This window comes from Oryza glaberrima, chromosome 4, assembly GCF_000147395.1.
Source record: "Oryza glaberrima chromosome 4, OglaRS2, whole genome shotgun sequence".
Lineage (NCBI taxonomy): Eukaryota > Viridiplantae > Streptophyta > Magnoliopsida > Poales > Poaceae > Oryza > Oryza glaberrima.
In genome coordinates, this window is record NC_068329.1 from 13,040,317 (window position 1) to 13,058,622 (window position 18,306).

The following is an 18,306-nucleotide window of genomic DNA, read 5'->3' on the forward strand; positions in this document are numbered from 1 at the left end:
TGGCAGGGGTTAGTTTCAAAATAAGTTTTTAAAAAGGGTCAATTTGTCAAAAAAAAAAAAAGGGTACTCCTCCCAACTACGCAGTTGCCATCGCACAGCATTATATGGGTACAGACGTGCAGTGGAGGGAAATCGATCGATCCGATTCCGGCCGGCCATGGCACCTGCTGCTCCGGCGACGGCGGCGGTGCGGCGCGTGAAGCTGGGCTCGCAGGGCCTGGAGGTCTCGGCGCAGGGGCTGGGCTGCATGGGCATGTCCGCCTTCCACGGGCCGTCCAAGCCGGAGGCCGACATGGTGGCGCTCATCCACCACGCCGTCGCCGCCGGCGTCACCCTCCTCGACACCGCCGACATCTACGGGCCGCACGCCAACGAGGCCCTCCTCGGCAAGGTACGTATAGTACCTTCCTCTTCCTTCCACTGGTGTCCCTCTCTTTCTTTGGGTTGATTTGCGCCATGCGCGAGTAGTGGTGCGCTGAAGGTGCTCGACGGAATGCTTGTTTGCATATGGGTTGGAAAAAAGGCAGGCGCTACAGGTCGGCGGTGTGCGCGACAATGTTGCACTGGCCACCAAGTTCGGTAAATTTCTCGCCGACGGTAAGGTGGGGATCCGCGGGGACCCGGCGTACGTGCGGGCGGCGTGCGAGGGCAGCCTCTGGCGGCTCGGCGTCGACTGCATAGACCTTTACTACCAGCACCGCGTCGACAAGAAGGTGCCCATCGAGGTCACTGTGCGTGCCCCTTCCCTTTCTCATGTCTCTCTTTCTGTTTTTTTTTTCTTTTCTTTTCTTTTTTCTTTTTGCCTTTGTGTTTATTGTTTTGTTATGAGAAACATAAACGGGTGAGTGATGAAAAGCTGATTATGAAAGGGAAAGTTGGTGGTGGCCTGGTGAAGGGTTTGGCAAATGGTTGGTGTCAAGGTTCATAATTATTCGGACAGTTGTTGGAAAAACGGATAATTAACTCTTAATTCTTTTATGAGTAAATTGTACTCATGGTACAACAACTTGGTAGATAGGTGCGATAAAGTATGAGAACTTGAGAAATGAACGTCTAAGTGCAATAACTTGACAAGTGGGTGCGTTCTAGTACAAGAACTTGACAATTTAATATTTTGATGCATCAACTTGGCTAAGCATATGCTAGTTGATTTTTTTTTCACGATGTCAATATACCATTAACATATAATCCTACATATATTACCTTATAATATTGGATTTAATCTTTAAAAATTATACTGCACATACAGTTTACATCCAATTAACATTTAAGAATTTTTTGTTTTCTTCACCTTCTCAAATATCAACCGAAATATAATAATTTCTACATCCAGTTTAATTGACTTTTAGTAATTAGTTATTAGGATAAAAATATAAATATGTTTATACAAATACACGCTAATTATATTATCAAAATAAGTACTTAAAAATTGAATCTATAAAAAAAATCTCCAAATAATTAAGTTGTCTCATAACTTCTTAATTTATTGTATCAAAATTGTACCTACCTTACAAGTTGTTACATTTATATGATTACTTATAAAGTTCTTATACTAAATTGCACCTACCTGTTAAGTTGTTGCACCAGAACGCTCATTTCTCAAGTTTTTTCACCAAATTGCACCCACCTGCTAAGTTGATGCACCGTGAGTGCAATTTACTCTTCTTTTATTAATGAAGAGCAAAAAAAAGGAGCATTTGATTATTTATCGATTTCACTATATAATTAATTTCATATTCTTTCGGGAAAGAAAAAACTTTGATTGAAGGACTCATTTTTTCCTTTTGGAACATCTAACTACAAACTAGCAATAATTACTAGAACACGCCCCACAGTATATGCGTGTTGATCATTCTGGTGTGCTATATCTTTCTGATAACGCATACGAGCTAGCACACATTTTTGAATTGTTGCCTGTAATTATTGTGTATAAACTGCACTACCTTCCCTTGTATTTTTTTATCATGAGAGCTATGCATGCCTTTTAAGTAATGACCTTTGTTTTCAAGTTTATCTAGTTGATCTACTAGAAAAATAATTTGTTGCCATGAAAAAAATCATGGCATCGATCAATACTAAAATTGTGGCGATAGATACATGCTGCCACAATTTTAAAATCGTTACTAGCCGTGGTAATAAATAGCATGGTAATAGGTTATTTTAACGATTTTTATTTAGCGGTAATAAATTTTGATGTTTCCACGGAATGGATGTGGCCAAAAAATTATATTGCAACACTTCACATCGTTGTAATAAATAATTATTGCCACCACTCCATATGTGGCATTAGTTCTACATACTAAATTAAAAGTTTAAATATTAACTAATTTTGTTCTACATCATAACTATTTATTATTTGATACCTTGTCTTTGCTAGGATTCGAACACAAGACCTATCCTTCACGTGTGCTCTCCTTTACCAACTCACCTACGCATCAATTCTGTTAGAAAATGCATATCGTTCCATTTGAGCATATCTAACTAAGATTTGAATCACGGATTTAAATATCTAAAAGGTTTCAAATGAAAAAGTTATCACCTATAAAATTGTAGATCTCGTTGAGAGCTATAACTTTCATATAAAATTTGTTCTAATCCGTGTCCATATGAAAAAAATAAGTTAAATTATGAGATGACAATTTTTTATTGCAACGAATTTGTTGATCGTGGCAATAGAAAATAGTAAAAAGTAACATACCACAGCCATGTACTATGCAAATTGCCACAAAATTAAAATTGTGATGATAGAACGTGTTTTTTCAACGGTAATGTTTTTTTTGGCAATATCTCATTTTCTATTGCAATAAAAATACTAAATAAAACAATGATGGTAAGTCGTTGCAATAAAATATAGTTATTTGCCATAGAAAAATTATCGTTGCAATAGTACAATATATTGCCACGAATTATTTTTTGTTGTGATAATTTGGTGGAATAGCTCAATTATCTTGTAGACCTTTCACATTATTAGATCATCCTCAATGTTTCTTACCAAACTCGGTATTAGTGTGGGCCCAAACAATAGTGGGTAGTAGGTCTTTACTGCATCTGCAATGCTTATGTGTACGGGTGATGAATAAGGTGGGGGCCACTTGAGAAAAAAATTATCCATTGCTGATAGCATTGTGACCGGGTGTGTCGGAGACATTGTTCACATAAGATTGTTTTTTCCTTCCATCCGGTAGTATACCACCTTTAAAATATTTACTACCAAGTAATAAGGTGATATTTAATACTTACTACTTGGTTTCTACTCACATTGTGGATGCCAATAGATTGATGAACTCAAAAAACTAGTTGAAGAAGGAAAGGTAAAATATATTGGGTTATGTGAAGCATCTGCATCAACAATCAGAAGGGCTCATGCGGTACACCCTATCACTGCAGTTCAGCTCGAGTGGTCATTATGGTCTAGAGACGTGGAAGAAGATATAATTCCAACTTGCAGGTAGTGAAAAGAAAACAAATTAGTTTGTCTATTGAGAAAAAATCATATGCTCCATCTTAACTATTGTTTGTTAATTCTGTTTCAGGGAACTTGGAATTGGAATAGTAGCTTACAGCCCACTTGGTAGAGGGTTCTTTTCTGGTGGAGCTAAACTAGTGGATTCTCTACCAGACCATGATTTTCGCAAGGTAAATTATCATATGCTTACTACTCGCTCAGTTTTCTCGAAACGTGGACTATCAGACAAGGAAGTCATGAAATGTGGGACTGCAAAAACTGCTGAACAATACATACCACATGATCACCGGACAAACCATCGGATAAACAGGATGACGTACTTGGATGTGGAGCGGTGATGGTGGGAGATCCAACAGGACAACACTCACCTAGATATGGATGCGCTCCCTTCTGCAGTAGCCAACGCTACTGGCTATCCTCCTAGCGTTGGTTATCCCGTCATGGCCTCAGGTCGTGACAAGTGCAAATCTGGTGGGCAGCGGCTGTGTTGGCAGATCTAGTGGGCAACAGTGGCGGCGTTGACGATTTCGGATTATATTTTCCAATTCATGGAGTTAGAGCTTTGAATCACTCTTGCCATTTATTATGTCTAAATCATTTTTACGGGCGGCGTCTTCAGATATCTGCATTGGAATATAATTTTTCCAAGCGGATGCAAGTCGCTGCCTGCGATAACAATTTTCAAAGATTTGAAAAATTCATATGAACTCTGATTAAGATAAACAACTTATCACTATGATCCCCACTACACATGTGTAATGTGTTTCAGCTATGTTAGGTTTCTTCATTAAAATATTTGCATTACTAGGGTCACTTACTATCGTTATATGTTGCATACCATTTGACTTTAATTTGTCAGATATCATCATATTAGTGGTAATCCCTAATAAGTTTGTAGTTGAAAGAGTTATTGACTGAATTAAACTAAAGGAATTGTAGCAAGGATCACTCTGAAATTCTGTTAATTTCAATCAGCCTTCATATAAAATTATTATGAAATTTTGAATAACAAGTAGACCTGGTTCATATGCAGTGGCTTATGAAAGCCGCTTGGGAAAAAGTTGGGACCACATTTAAGTGAGACAACAAATTTAAATGGGTCCACCTGTCAAATGCTCTGGATACTACATTAGATGAAATATTTAATATATATTGATTTGGATGAAAAAATGATTTAACATATATTTCAATTTCTACAAAAGATTTAACCTAGAAAACACAGTACTATAATACAAATCAAAAGTTTGCCCCTAATTACATACTAGTGAGGCTACTTGTCGTACTTTGGGCCTATACTAAAAAAATAATATGTACAATTAGTTGTGGCGGCGGCGCTTCACCATCGTTGTGGATCAAGCGTTGACAGTTAGCCCAGTGTCAGAGCTCGTGATAGGGCCAGCGCAATGGGGAAGGGCCATGCATTCTCCTCAATCTCTGCTTCTGTTGACGGCTATGCTTGGCTCTAGCCAGTGGCCCAACCTTTGCCTCATCCTACGGTGCCATAGCCACATAGGTGCCCTCCTCCTGCACCTTGGCCAAGCTGGGGATCAGCTTCGGCACCTCAGCCATGTTGGGTCTGCCTCTGGCATCGGCTCTAGCCGTGCCTCTTCTTAGATGGTGTCATCCTCATAGGCTGCCATCGCCGCCATGACCATGGTGATCAAGGAGGTTACCTCTTTCTTCGCACATGCCTCTGCCGCCCTCATCCGAGTCGTCAGCCTCGTTGCCACTCTTGTCCTCGTTCTATTCCTTCTGCGATAGTGGGCCCTCGTTGGAGTCCTTTGATAGGACCTGTTGTACCACCGGTCATCCTCGCTATGCTAATTATCCCCAGGAATTTTGCCTGACAATACGGCCAGTGACGACAAGGAGGATGAGATGTCCCCATGCTCCTATATATCATTGTTGTCCTCCTCGCTAATGGCGATGTACTATGGCTGACGCGACGAGTATATTATTGTCGTAGATAGTGGAAAAAGTTGGGAGATTATGGAGAGGGAGAGCATGGTGAGAAAACCCCATTGCTCTCTAATAGACATGGCATGGGAGGTGAGGAGGCGTAGTGTGGTAGTGGCGGGCTTGATTGGCATCCGATGGTTCGTCTTGTGAGGAGTTCGCATGATAATCGATAGTAGATATAGCTGAAGTATTGGCGCAAGAACGATGAAAAGACAAGACATAGGCGGGCATTTAAGAGCAATATCTGAAAAATGTCGTGGACATGGGTAGCTATCTGAATGGAGCTGCTTGTGTAAATAAACAGATTTTCGTACAGGGTAAAATCGTGTTACCACATGTGGTCACTGGCACCTGTAAAAATCAAGTGGCTGCTAGCACCCTCCCGTGAAAATCAAGTGGCTGGCCGTGAAAATAGGAATGATCTTTATGACTTCCTTAAGCGGTCTCCTATAGGGATGGAAACAGTTAGAAAACCAACTCTACCATTTTCATTTTCATTTTCATATTTTTTAGGAATTAAAATTGGAATAAAAATCCCTATATACAGAATAAAATATTATCGAATAAAAAATGGAGCAAATATGAATAAAAGCGAATACGGTAACTAATATTTATGGGAATATAAAAAACTGTCAAAATGAGCTTCCAAATCTTTTTAAAACAACAGATAAAATTTCCAAATTTTAGCAACAAAAAATACCACTATCATAAGATAATACCACAGTTCAGAGATCACATTGTCAAATCTAACTTATCATCTTTTTAGACAGTAGACATTATTAGGAAAAAACAAATCCAAAACCGTTCCAAGAAAAAATAATTCCAAATTTGTTTTCATTATTGAAAAGTTCTAAAACAATTCCGAACGCTTTACATTTCAAAAACAGGTCTGAAATCATGAAACTTTTTTGTTACAAACCAGCCCCGAAATTACCATTGATGGCTAAACAAGAAAGAAACACCTGATAACTACATCGAGACACGATATTTGATAATGGAGTTCAGCCGAAGCCTATATCTTCGAGGCACTTTACGTGCACCCCTCCCCGATCCAACATATTACAGTGAACCAGAGTTATAATGACCATCGGTCGGATACCACCTGCAGCCGCTCCTTCTCGGCTATGCTAAGTCATCATACGGTTACAACATGTTCGTCTCTCTATCTAAGAGAGTCTATAATAGCGTCTAATTCTTACTCTCTACTCTTTTACCTCCTACAAGTCCAAGTTCTAAACTATAACCGACTACGTACAAATATTTTGACAAAAACTCTAACATTTTTTAAACTCCTTTGAGCAATCAATTGGCAGCTTAATTTGCTGAGTACGACCTTTCACTTGTTGCAGAATCTGCCTAGATTCCAACCAGAAAACCTTGAGAAGAATGCCAAGATATTCGATCGCGTCAATGCGATGGCGATGAGGAAAGGATGCACGGCTGCGCAGCTCGCACTGGCTTGGATTCACCACCAGGGGGACGATGTTTGCCCCATACCCGGTACCACGAAGATCGAGAATTTCGACCAGAATGTTGGGGCTCTGTCCCTGGAGCTCACTCGGGACGAAATGGCTGAGCTCGAATCCTACACTGCTGCTGCTGATGTGCACGGTGACCGGTACGCTCAGATGGCCAACACCTGGAAGGATTGTGAGACCCCTCCGTTGTCCTCATGGAAAGAGGAGTAGCTGCTTGGGTCTCTCTTCAAGAAGTAGTGCTCCTGGTTGCACATGAATAGCGGAAGAAAATATATATTCTTGTTTGCTATGGTTTGCTCTTGCATGTTTGGTTCATGATGTGTATGTAACTTGACGATGTGCTGTACGTTGCTGCTGCTTACAATGCTCTACTTGCATCTTTGGTTCGTGATGCACATGTAACATTATGATATCCTATATATACGTTGCTGCAGGAAAACTTGTATGAAAAGAAACAAGCCATTTATATAAGGAAAAGTCTGAATTAACATATAAACCTTGGTAGTCTGATTTACGCCCTTAACTGTAATACCTGGACGTCCGACGTTTCCGAACTTATCAAAATGGATGAATTACCCCCTCTTACTCAATTCGAAGCAGTTTTAATCTTATGTGGCTCACGTATCAATTAAGTCAAAGGAAATAAAATTCTATGGGGCACACATGTCAAGGCCTTTTTCTCCCCTCTCCTTTCAACCACCTCCCTTTTGCAACATGAGCACGGAGGATCGAAGAGGTGGCGGATGGCCTCCGATCCATGAGGTGTGAAATCAAAGTGTTTTTTCTTATTATATATTTTGTCATGAATAATCGATATATGAGATAATTGATTTTAATATTTGGTGAATAATTGGTGAGCTGACTGTGTTGGACTGGTCAAACTAGGTAGAGAAGGCCAGTCAGACCGGCGTATAGCATGCTGTCAGACTGGCTAGCTCGACGGTCTAATCGGCTGGTTCCTGTTTGGAGTTGGTTTCGGGTTGTTTATTTGGATACTCATGATTATCTCGTGATTATGACTTCTGGATGATTTCTATATGTATGTAATACTGTTGTGTGCTAATGTTGAGTCAAGTTGGGAAAAAAATTATGCTCGGATATGGTTTCTTCTTTGATTCATATGTAGGTGTGTCTTGATGCCTCGGGATAGTATTGTTAGTGATGATTGGGAGTCAACTTGGGAGAAGATGACGTCCGAACATTCAGGATATCATGTGGTATACTTAGGCTAAAGAACAATGTGCGTGGTTGGTGAAGATTCCATGCGACATATGATGGGAGATTGTGTATGTATGGAAAGCAGAGTCAAATTTGAGAGGAGGCCAAATTTGAGAAGATTAGAGTTTGAATTGTAATGAGATAAGTTACATATTTATATGGGAAAGTTTCCTTGTGGATTAGGATGACTTGTACAAGTTGGATTCGTGGCTTTTAGGCTTCTACTTCGGGTATATATATATATAGAAGAGTGGTTGAGACCTCTCGGTATCGATTTTTTGAGAGTTGAGTGGAAAGAAAAAGTTACGGTCTCGAGTTTAGTCAATTTTTTAGAGATGAGTGTTGTTGTGCACTTTGTAAACACGAATAGAGTTCTTCGATTTGTATTTGCTCGGGTTCGGCGGTAACACCGGTGGCATAATGGGTTGTTGGACCGGCGACAGCGACAGGCATCGGTGGCGCAAAGTATGGTTGGAGTGGCCGATCTATTCCGGTCAGAATTGCGATGCATGGCGATAGGCGTTGGCACCGCAAAGGACAGTTGGACCGGCCGATTTACTCCGGTCAGACCAATCTCCTTCAGATCTTGAGGGTAACTTTTTCCGCTAAAAGTTCTAGTTTTTGGTGGTAAGACTTGCTTAGTTCTTATGTTTCGATGCTATACAAAGGTGATGGTAGGCTCCATGAGCTTGCTGAGGAAGGTACCTGCCCTATATCCACATTGATAAACTACAGGCAGGAAGATCCGTAGAGGATGGTTAGAAGCCCAGGGCATACTCGCCTGTGGTGGGTGGTACACCCTGTGTTGTCCACACCGTTCAAGCCAAATAACTCCATCTGCTATTGTACTCGTACTCGGATCTATGGAGGGGCCTTGATGTGCGTGGCACGAGAGCGGTGGAAGAAGTTGTATTAAGGGAGTAGCAAGCGGAAATGCTAAAGGGCAATCGCTCGCCTCGGGGTGGGGGTAGCGATCAATTCGCCCCACCCCCCTCTCCCTCCCTCTCTCCACCTGGTTTCCTTTTTTGGCACCGTATTACTTTTCTATTTTAGTAAATTTATGCACCTAAAGTTTATATATCTCAAGTTTACACATCTAAAGTTTAGAGACCAAAAGTTTATAACTCAAAAGTTTATATATCCGATTCAAATTTGAATTTGAATTCAAATATTTTTTCATATATAGTATTTCTATACATCTAAAGTTTATACACCTAAAATTTATAGACCTAAAGTTTATATATCCGATTCAAATTTGAATTTGAATTCAAATATTTTTCACATATAGTATTTCTATACATCTAAAGTTTATACACCTAAAGTATATAGACCTAAAGTTTATATACCCAATTCAAATTTGAATTTGAATTATATCCGATTCAAATTTGAATTTGAATTCAAATATTTTCTATATATAGTATTTCTATACATCTAAAGTTTATACACCTAAAGTTTATAGACCCAAAGTTTATAAGTCAAAAGTTTACATATTCGATTCAAATTTGAATTCAAATTTTTTATATATAGTATTTCTATACATAAATTTTTCTAACTTTTATTTTTTAAAATTTTTTTTTTGTGGTGTACTGTAGTAGGAAGAGAAGAAGGGAAGGAGGAAGGGGGAGGAGTGGGAGGGGGTATTGCCTATAGGGGGAGGGGTCGGATCTGATCGCTTGGATCGATCGCTGGCGATTGATCGCCCGTTAGGGCCCCCCAGTAGCAAGAGACATAAAAAACCGAGGCTATACAAAAGGAAATAATAATAATAATAATAATAATAATAATAATAAGGGAAAATTACAAAAATCACCCCACAAGTCACCCACAAGTCACTTGAAGTTTGACATTCCATCCCATAAGTCATTTTGTTGCAAATACCCACCCGCTACTAAGTTTTGTTGAAAAACCACCCAATGCTAGGGTTTGAAATTTTGGTTCGAAATTTCCGAAATTTCGCCCTCCCACCGGCATGCTCAAGTCTCGCCCGAAATTTTCGGTTTTTTGTATTTTTTTAAAAAATTTGGTCAAATTTTATTCAAATTCAGTCAAATTTTCAAATAATTTCAGCCAGAAATTTCTGAAATTTCGGGAATCCCCGACATAAAATCCAATTTCAGAATTGAAAACCCTACCCAATGCGCACGTGCTTAACCAAATCAGTTTGTTATTGCGGATGTAGGGTTACCACATGCTAAGCTAGCCAAGTCAATCTTGTCTAAGTGCTTAAATTAGACTTATTTTTCATATTTGATTGTTTTTTTTTCATATAGCGAAACTCAGTGCGACAATGTTTAAACTCTTGTCCACAATTTTATTTGTGGAATCTTACATAAAATGTATCAATAATACTCTAGAAATATTTAGTTTTGGTAAAGACCACATTGATAGATCACATTTTATAAAAACATGTTGATTCGGTTAAGCATACGGGGGCGTCCCGGGGGCCCGTGCGGACTGTGCGACCGAACAGGGCCCCAAATTTTAAGGGCCCTTAAAATATTAAGTATGCCATATATATATAATAATATTAGAGGCTTTAATTTTGTTAACTTGCAGTCCAAATAGTATCAAACACAAGGCCCAAAACACTGCAGAAGGTGAATCGATCCATCTTCCATCGTGCTCCGGTCCAGGCGTTCGCGTTGTCGCGTATCGCCAAAGTCCCAATGCCGCAGCCGTTTCATCTCCTCTCCCCAGTTCCCTCTAGCCTCCGCTTCTGCTTCATCGCTGATGATTGGCTAATCGTCACGCCCGTTTTTAATTTTACTATAAAAAAATTTACTAGGCTACTATGGCCTATTTTAATATTTCGCACGGGGACCTGATTTGACCGGGACGCCCCTGAAGCATGTGTTTACTGGGGTGGTTGTTGCAACAAAATTGAGTAGGTGGGTGGGCATTTGCAACAAAATAACTTATGAGGTGGAATATCAAACTTCAAGTGACTTATGGGGTGATTTTTGCAATTTTCCCTGATAATAATAACCGACACGCGTAAGCTCTTGAACACATGACACATTCCTTCTCCCACCAACCACTAACGATTGCTCTGCATTGTATTTGTATGTACTCCACCATTATATAAGTGACGGAGTGAACCAAGAAGCGGCGGAGAGAAATCGATCGATCCGATTCCGGCCGGCCATGGCAGCTGCTGCTCCGGCGACGGCGGCGGTGCGGCGCATGAAGCTGGGCTCGCAGGGTCTGGAGGTCTCAGCCCAGGGGCTGGGATGCATGGGCATGTCCGCCTTCTACGGCCCGCCCAAGCCGGAGCCCGACATGGTGGCGCTCATCCACCACGCCGTCGCCACCGGCGTCACCCTCCTCGACACCTCCGACATCTACGGCCCCCACACCAACGAGCTCCTCCTCGGCAAGGTACGTACCTACTTTCCTCCTGTCCTGCCCGCTCTCTTGCTTCTTTGGGTTTGTTTGTGAGAGTGCGCTCAAGGTGCTCGGCGGAATGCCTGCTTGGATCGGAACGGCAGGCGCTGCAGGGCGGCGTGCGTGATAAGGTTGAGCTGGCCACCAAGTTCGGCATCGCGTTCGAAGACGGCAAGCGGGACGTCCGCGGGGACCCGGCGTACGTGCGCGCGGCGTGCGAGGGCAGCCTCCGGCGGCTCGGCGTCGACAGCATCGACCTTTACTACCAGCACCGTGTCGACAAGAAGGTGCCCATCGAGGTCACGGTGAGTGCCACTTCCCCTGTCTCCTATCCTTCTTTCTTTTAGAAAATTTTGTGATGTGTGGATGCAAAAGATACACGTGTATCTGAAAGGGAAAGTAGGTGGTGGTGGGTTGATTTGTCAATGGGTTGGTGTCAATATTCTACAATAATTATTAGGACAGCTGCCGGAAAAATGGACATCTTTTATTGATGAAAAGCAAAAAAGAAAAAAAAAAGGAGCATTTGTTTGTTACCCACTTATCTAGATGATTAATTTCATATTCATTGGGAAAACTTACTAGAGGGAGGATCATGAAGTTGTTGAAATTTTTTTTAAGAGAGGTCAATTTTGAACAGAGGAAATTTTAACCCAGCTTAAGGTACACTTAAATTCTTAAGTTTGTTTGGCTGTTTGTACATTGACCTTTCTTTTATTCAGACCAATTTGGTATGAGTTCTGAAAGGACAGGGTATGTAATGGAGAGAAAGGATAAAAGGAACCTCCATTTCATGGCACCTATCCTGTTATTGTTGTTTTTCTACCTCATCTTAGGGCTGTACCAATTAAATTTTGACTAAACATACTAGGGCATTTGTAAAGATACGTGGTACAATATTATTTGCATTAAGATCTTTCTGTTTGGCATAACTCCCTATTTGATCGCTGGTTTCTATAATTGAAAAATGTTTTCTTCTATTTAAATATTATACTTAGTTTAGATATATAGTATTTCATTTACTCTAGACATTAGCTGTGAAATTTTGATGGGTGACGAGGCAAAGTAAAGATTGAGCCAACAATTTTCATTTACATGTCACTGGGCAGTTACAACACAGAATGCTGTTTTTGTAATAGCTTGGGATCTGAAGCACCAAGTAAACCAATATTTCAAAGTTTAATAAACCAATGCACAAATATCAAAATAAGTAAACATGAGAGGACTGAAAATTTGTGCAAATATGTTTGCTGAAGAGGACTCGTTCTCTTTCTGAACATCTAACTACAAACTAGCAAAATTTACTATAACATTTTGATAATGTGTTTTGATTATTTTGGCATGCTATAAACTGAACTACCGTCCATTGTATTTTTGTCAAGTTTATCTAGTTGATTTACGTTTTACATTGTTAGATTGGCGAACTCAAGAAACTAGTTGAAGAAGGAAAGATAAAATATATTGGGTTATCTGAAGCATCTGCATCAACTATCAGAAGGGCTCATGCTGTACACCCTATCACTGCTGTTCAGCTTGAGTGGTCATTATGGTCTAGAGACGTGGAAGAAGATATAATTCCAACTTGCAGGTATTGAAAAAAACACCAAATTAGTTTGTCTGTTGAAGAAAATCACATGCTCCATTTGAACTATTGTTCTTATTTCCATTTCAGAGAACTTGGAATTGGAATAGTAGCTTATAGCCCACTTGGTAGAGGGTTCTTTTCTGCTGGAGCTAAACTAGTGGAGTCTCTATCAGATCAGGATTTTCGCAAGGTAAATTCCATGGTTTACTACTTAGTTTTTCCTAAGAATTGGGATGAATGAGGTCATGAAAATAGCAGAGCATGACAGCGAAAACACTGTGATATCTGTAGTGTTATTGTCTTTCAGATTAAGAAGAATAGAATAATTAATTTATTTCCTTTCTTGAAACCAATTTTGTTGGTGTGTTTACTCATACATCGTGTAGAGATGAATGATCAATGTAGAGAAAAACAAGAAAAAGATCATCAAATAGGCATTCATGCCTTATATTGGGAAACCTTCTAGTTTAATTCTATGCCTTGTAGTTTGAATGATGGGAATACCCATTAAGTACCTCTTCTGTATTCTCATTTTCTGAACTTTCTACATTGGTAACACGAAATACTTATGTTCAATAGAAATATTTACTCTGCATTTATCGGACTCAAACCTTTATTAAACTCATCTTTGTGCTGTGTTGTCTATTTGTTCTTTGAAAAATTAAATAGAACTACAATGAGTTCTCATTTACTAAGAACTTGTATTGATACTTTTGCAGCATATTCCTAGATTTCAACAAGAGAATCTTGAGAAGAATGCTGAAATATTTGAGCGTGTTAACGCAATGGCAGCCAGAAAAGGATGCACACCGTCACAGCTCGCATTGGCCTGGGTCCATCATCAGGGAAGCGACGTATGCCCCATACCTGGGACAACAAAAATCGAGAATTTAAACCAAAACATTGGAGCACTATCTGTGAAGCTCACACCTGAGGAAATGGCTGAACTCGAGTCTTACGCAAGCACAGATGATGTTCGAGGCGACCGGTATCCTCAGGCGATGGCCAACACTACTTGGCAAAATTCTGAGACCCCTCCCTTGTCATCTTGGAAAGCTCAGTAATTGTTTTCATCTGTTCAAATACAAAGTCCTGGTCCAAAATAGCTGAATGGCAGAGCGCACACAAGATTTTGTAGAACGTATTCATCAGTCGCTGGACGCTGCTTGCTCCTGTTATACATCACGTATATTTGGAATGAGATGTCCTGTCTGTCTGTATTGTGTTATGTTCTATGCTTTCGTCATGTTTGTGCCTACAACCTACTTGTGTGAAGTGCGGTTCTATAAGCCTGTGCACTGCATGCAGTACGTGTGCTAATAATAAAATAATGTTTTGCAATCACTAATTTTGTGTTACTAACATGTTTGTTCAAATTAAGCAATGTCATGTCTTATTCTATATTCATATGGTCTGTTGAGTGCTGACTGCCTTGACAACCTTGTTTGTTTCTTACCTTCCCCAAAGAAAAGTTCGACCGGAATTTGGTTGTGAATTGTGACCGGTGGGAGGATTATTGAATGGGGTGGTGAAATTAGCCTGAAAACCGTTGCCATGATTGAGCTAATGCCATATTGATAAGGACACGACTAGCTCGGATATAACCATGATTATCTTATATATTAATCAATCAAAGGTGCATATGTTCTATATTTGATTTACTTGTTATATATTTGAACAAATATTGCTACACAATGAGTTTTGTGTATTTTCGTTTGCAGAGGTACTTTCTTAGGCGAAAGAAAAGAGACGAAGCGTAAGGAATGCATGGATGATTGAAGAAGTTGATTGAGGACCAAACCAAGACCTTCTCCAAGTCTTCTTTCATATCACCACGTCACTTTTGGTCCATAGAAGGCAAGAGATAAAGTTTTACACGTTTTGGATTCGGATTCGGGCCTCCTGACAGCATTAACTTTAAACGGACCTAGCCGCTGATCTAGAAGGAATTTAGGGACCCATGAGTACTTATTGGAAAGCTTATGGAGTCTACTTTTAGATGGTTTTGGTCCCACGTCAAAATTCCTACCGAGCTACCAGGAATCTGCAAAACAAGCCATGTACCTTATCCAGTCCGAATTTGATTTATGTTTTGGGCCTTATAATTGTGTCATGGGCTTACCCCAAGGGGGGTGTGCCCTAGGGCAACCCTAGAACGTCCCTAATCATATTTATTCAGTACCCGTCATTATTTAGAGTCGGGTTTTGCTTAGATTGTTCTGTTAAGAACAGTTTCGCCGCTAGATCGGTTTGTAGAACCCCAAATTCGAGTGCTTAATCATTCATATGCAATTTAGTTGCAATTTATCTTGTTCTTGCTTGTGTTCTTCAATTCGCATGCAGTGATTAGCCTTCTCGGCGAGGTTAACCGGGTTTTGGCACGATTGATAACCAAAAGAGACGTGGTGCTGCGATTGCGGGGCTCAGTAGCGTGTTCGTTCAGAAGTCGGATCGAGTTGTGTAGCGACTCCGCCCAAATCGACTGTTTATTAATACATTTCGAAAGATCAGGACCTAACACCTTCATCACATCTGGACCTGTATTATTTTGTAAGCAGTGATATATATTTAAATACTTTGTTCCGCTGAATAAGACCAGTGATAACCTGATTTTAACACTCCGCGTGTAAAGGGGTTCACACGTAGTTTTGAAAATTAGGCAAGTTTTTTTTAAAAAAACAACCACACAAGATAAACACGGCTTTACATGTACGGAAAATGTTAAAATCGACACCTATAATGCTTTTGGTATCTTAATGCGCGTCTATGGGATGCCATTTTTTAAACTGGCACCTATATGGTGACATAGGTACTGGTTTTTAAGAAGGATTGGCACATATATGTTATATCAGACATATGTTATATCAGACGTATGTGTCGGTTGTTAAGAGAAACCGGTACGTTTAATTGATGCCTGTTCTATCAAAGTAGTTCTTTCGGACCCACTTTAAAACCGACATGTTTCAGACTGTGATATAGAGATACCGGTTCTAATTAAAATCCGACACCTTTGAGACATGTCACACCGAAGTGACCGAAGTCATCAGTGCGGCTTGCGGGGTGCTAGTTGAGAAATCCGACATATAAAAGGGTTTCTCAACCGACACCAATCCAATTTTTTTATAGTAGTGATAGCACGATCAACTCGACAAGTAACTGCCACCCCCAAGAAATATAGTTGATGCAGATAATGAGGAAGTAGATGAAACCTCACACATACGGAACTATTATCAGGAAGTACTTAGTAGTAATTAGCAATTCCCATTAAATAACCCCACAAGAGTTTTTCCACAAAAAGATTTTGATCCATACATTTATAAAGATATGTAGTATAATACTATTTGCATTAAGATCTGTATTTTTAGCATAATTGTGCAATAATTTAGCTATATATATCATAAACACATACATGCCCATCTGTATTATATACCCACCCCTTTCCAAATTGGTCATCATATTATAAAATTCAACATTTCTTAAATTGATCATCATATAACCGCATGGACACGGATTTTATCAGAATACAATTAATGTAGCATGAGAGAATGTGTGCATGTAATTGGCATAGTGTTTTAATCGATGCATACATTGTGAGAGAATGTGTGCATGGTGTCTTGATTTATGTGATTTAAATTATTTTTCGTCTTTGTGTATAAATAGATATGACGATCAATTTAGGAAGGAGAGAGTAACTCTTACTCCAGATTGGTAGTAGAAGGAAATAGGAAGTACGGTGGCTCGATGTTGGGCTTGAAAATTGGCCCATAAATTGCATGCAGATTAGATCGATGTTGGGTTTGAAAATTGGCCCATAAATTACATGCAGATTAGATCTTAGGATCTAACGGTCATGATATATCATGATATTAATCAATGGTCAATTTTTTTTGCTGATTAACATGAGAGCTAATAGAAAGTGTATAGATATATATATAGATATAGATATAGATAAAGATACAGAAATAGATTTAGATATAGATATAGATATAGATAGAGAGATATAGATTGGCTCTTAACATTATTTTTTATATACTTTTTGTTAATAAATAAATGATGGAGGTCCCAGCGACAGAGCCCAGGCGGCCATTTGTCCGGCCTGGGAGCTTGATTCGCCGCTGTGCGGGACCAAGATATTGCATTTTACGAATTCACATTCCTTTTCCAAAATCCCAGCTCTCTGTATAATTAGAAAAAAAAACCTACATCTGTCCACTCACTGATTATGAAGTTGTATATTGGGGGTTACATGGTTTGGAAAGACTCGCGTATTATTGTATTATTAAATGGTATCGTAGTGTTACCACGGCATATTACTATGTCTACAAATGAAAACATTATGTTGCTTTCATCCCCTTTTTACCTAAAACAAAGTAGATTAACTAATTAAGGGATGACCCCTATGCAATATTGTTTAGAAAGAGAAAACATCTATCGGGGTAATCCGAGTTTAAGTCCCTAGCCAGAATAGGTGCTCATATTTAAGCTAATTATTCTATCATCGATAGACGATGTATCCGTTGATACTGAGATGCATGCATGTGGTTAATTACTTCGTCAATATCAAAATATTATAACAGTCCAGTGTTTAGAGGTACTCGTAAAGATAGCGTGTGCATGTATGTTATATATATGGTGAGTGAGCTCGCGCGTATTAGCGTATATATGAGCATCTGGCCATCTGCTATTATCGTGAGGGGAAAAAAAGAAAGGAAAGCGACACAGTTGGAAATTTAAGGCAGCACGACCACCTTTTGTGGCAAAATTTGCTACAAAACACACAAATTTTATGTAATTTACTGATAGACATAAAAAGAATATGTCACAACTAAAAGACATCCTTAAAAGACTGGTAATTTACTAGATGACACTGGAATGATAAATTCTTAATAAAACGAGAATGCCCCTAAGATCACATGCTTCAAACATGATGTTAAAGTAAAAATTTAGAAATTATGAAAATCTAAATTTACTATCACCCCAAGTACATCATTAGGATCCATTATTTTCCATCTTCGCTCAGTCTTAACTCAAAAGCTTTTGTCCCCCAACAAATTACCAGTTCTTTAGTGTTTTTAAGCCGTAATACGTTTTTATGTTGTCTACTATAGTAAATAACTCATATTTTGAGTGTCTTGTATCAAATTTTGTCCTTTCCAAACTGAAACGTTCCTTTCATCTCTTACGTTGAGAAGAATAAAAAAAAAACTTGGAACTCT

The 18,306-nt window shown here is 39.4% G+C and overlaps 2 protein-coding genes across 4 annotated transcripts; both read left to right on the forward strand.

Moving 5' to 3' along the window:
* The first annotated feature begins 105 nt into the window (after window positions 1-105).
* On the forward strand, window positions 106-7,386 carry LOC127771342 (probable aldo-keto reductase 2). Of its 3 annotated transcripts, none has more exons than XM_052297234.1 (5): window positions 106-391; window positions 528-731; window positions 3,276-3,448; window positions 3,534-3,636; window positions 6,775-7,386. In XM_052297234.1, exons 1-5 carry the CDS (start codon window positions 158-160, stop codon window positions 7,111-7,113), a joined length of 1,053 nt encoding a protein of 350 aa, XP_052153194.1. In that variant the 5' UTR covers window positions 106-157; the 3' UTR covers window positions 7,114-7,386. The 3 variants fall into 3 exon arrangements, with proteins under 3 accessions (XP_052153194.1, XP_052153196.1, XP_052153195.1); XM_052297236.1 differs by lacking the exon at window positions 6,775-7,386 and adding an exon at window positions 3,777-4,205; XM_052297235.1 differs by lacking the exon at window positions 528-731.
* A 3,761-nt stretch (window positions 7,387-11,147) lies between these two features.
* LOC127771340 (probable aldo-keto reductase 2) lies at window positions 11,148-14,438 on the forward strand. The gene is made up of 5 exons (XM_052297232.1): window positions 11,148-11,499; window positions 11,610-11,810; window positions 12,921-13,093; window positions 13,178-13,280; window positions 13,810-14,438. The coding sequence occupies exons 1-5, from the start codon at window positions 11,266-11,268 to the stop codon at window positions 14,152-14,154; spliced, it is 1,056 nt and encodes a 351-aa protein (XP_052153192.1). The 5' UTR covers window positions 11,148-11,265; the 3' UTR covers window positions 14,155-14,438.
* The last annotated feature ends 3,868 nt before the right edge of the window (window positions 14,439-18,306 follow it).

Bases quoted from the DNA above. Each gene is read 5' to 3' on its own strand.
- LOC127771342 (XM_052297234.1), top strand. From the start codon at position 158: ATGGCACCTGCTGCTCCGGCGACGGCGGCGGTGCGGCGCGTGAAGCTG. The intron at 392-527 runs GTACGTATAGTA...GAAAAAAGGCAG, and splicing joins ACGAGGCCCTCCTCGGCAAG to GCGCTACAGGTCGGCGGTGT. The intron at 732-3,275 runs GTGCGTGCCCCT...GGATGCCAATAG, and splicing joins AGGTGCCCATCGAGGTCACT to ATTGATGAACTCAAAAAACT.
- LOC127771340 (XM_052297232.1), top strand. From the start codon at position 11,266: ATGGCAGCTGCTGCTCCGGCGACGGCGGCGGTGCGGCGCATGAAGCTG. The intron at 11,500-11,609 runs GTACGTACCTAC...TCGGAACGGCAG, and splicing joins ACGAGCTCCTCCTCGGCAAG to GCGCTGCAGGGCGGCGTGCG. The intron at 13,281-13,809 runs GTAAATTCCATG...ATACTTTTGCAG, and splicing joins CAGATCAGGATTTTCGCAAG to CATATTCCTAGATTTCAACA.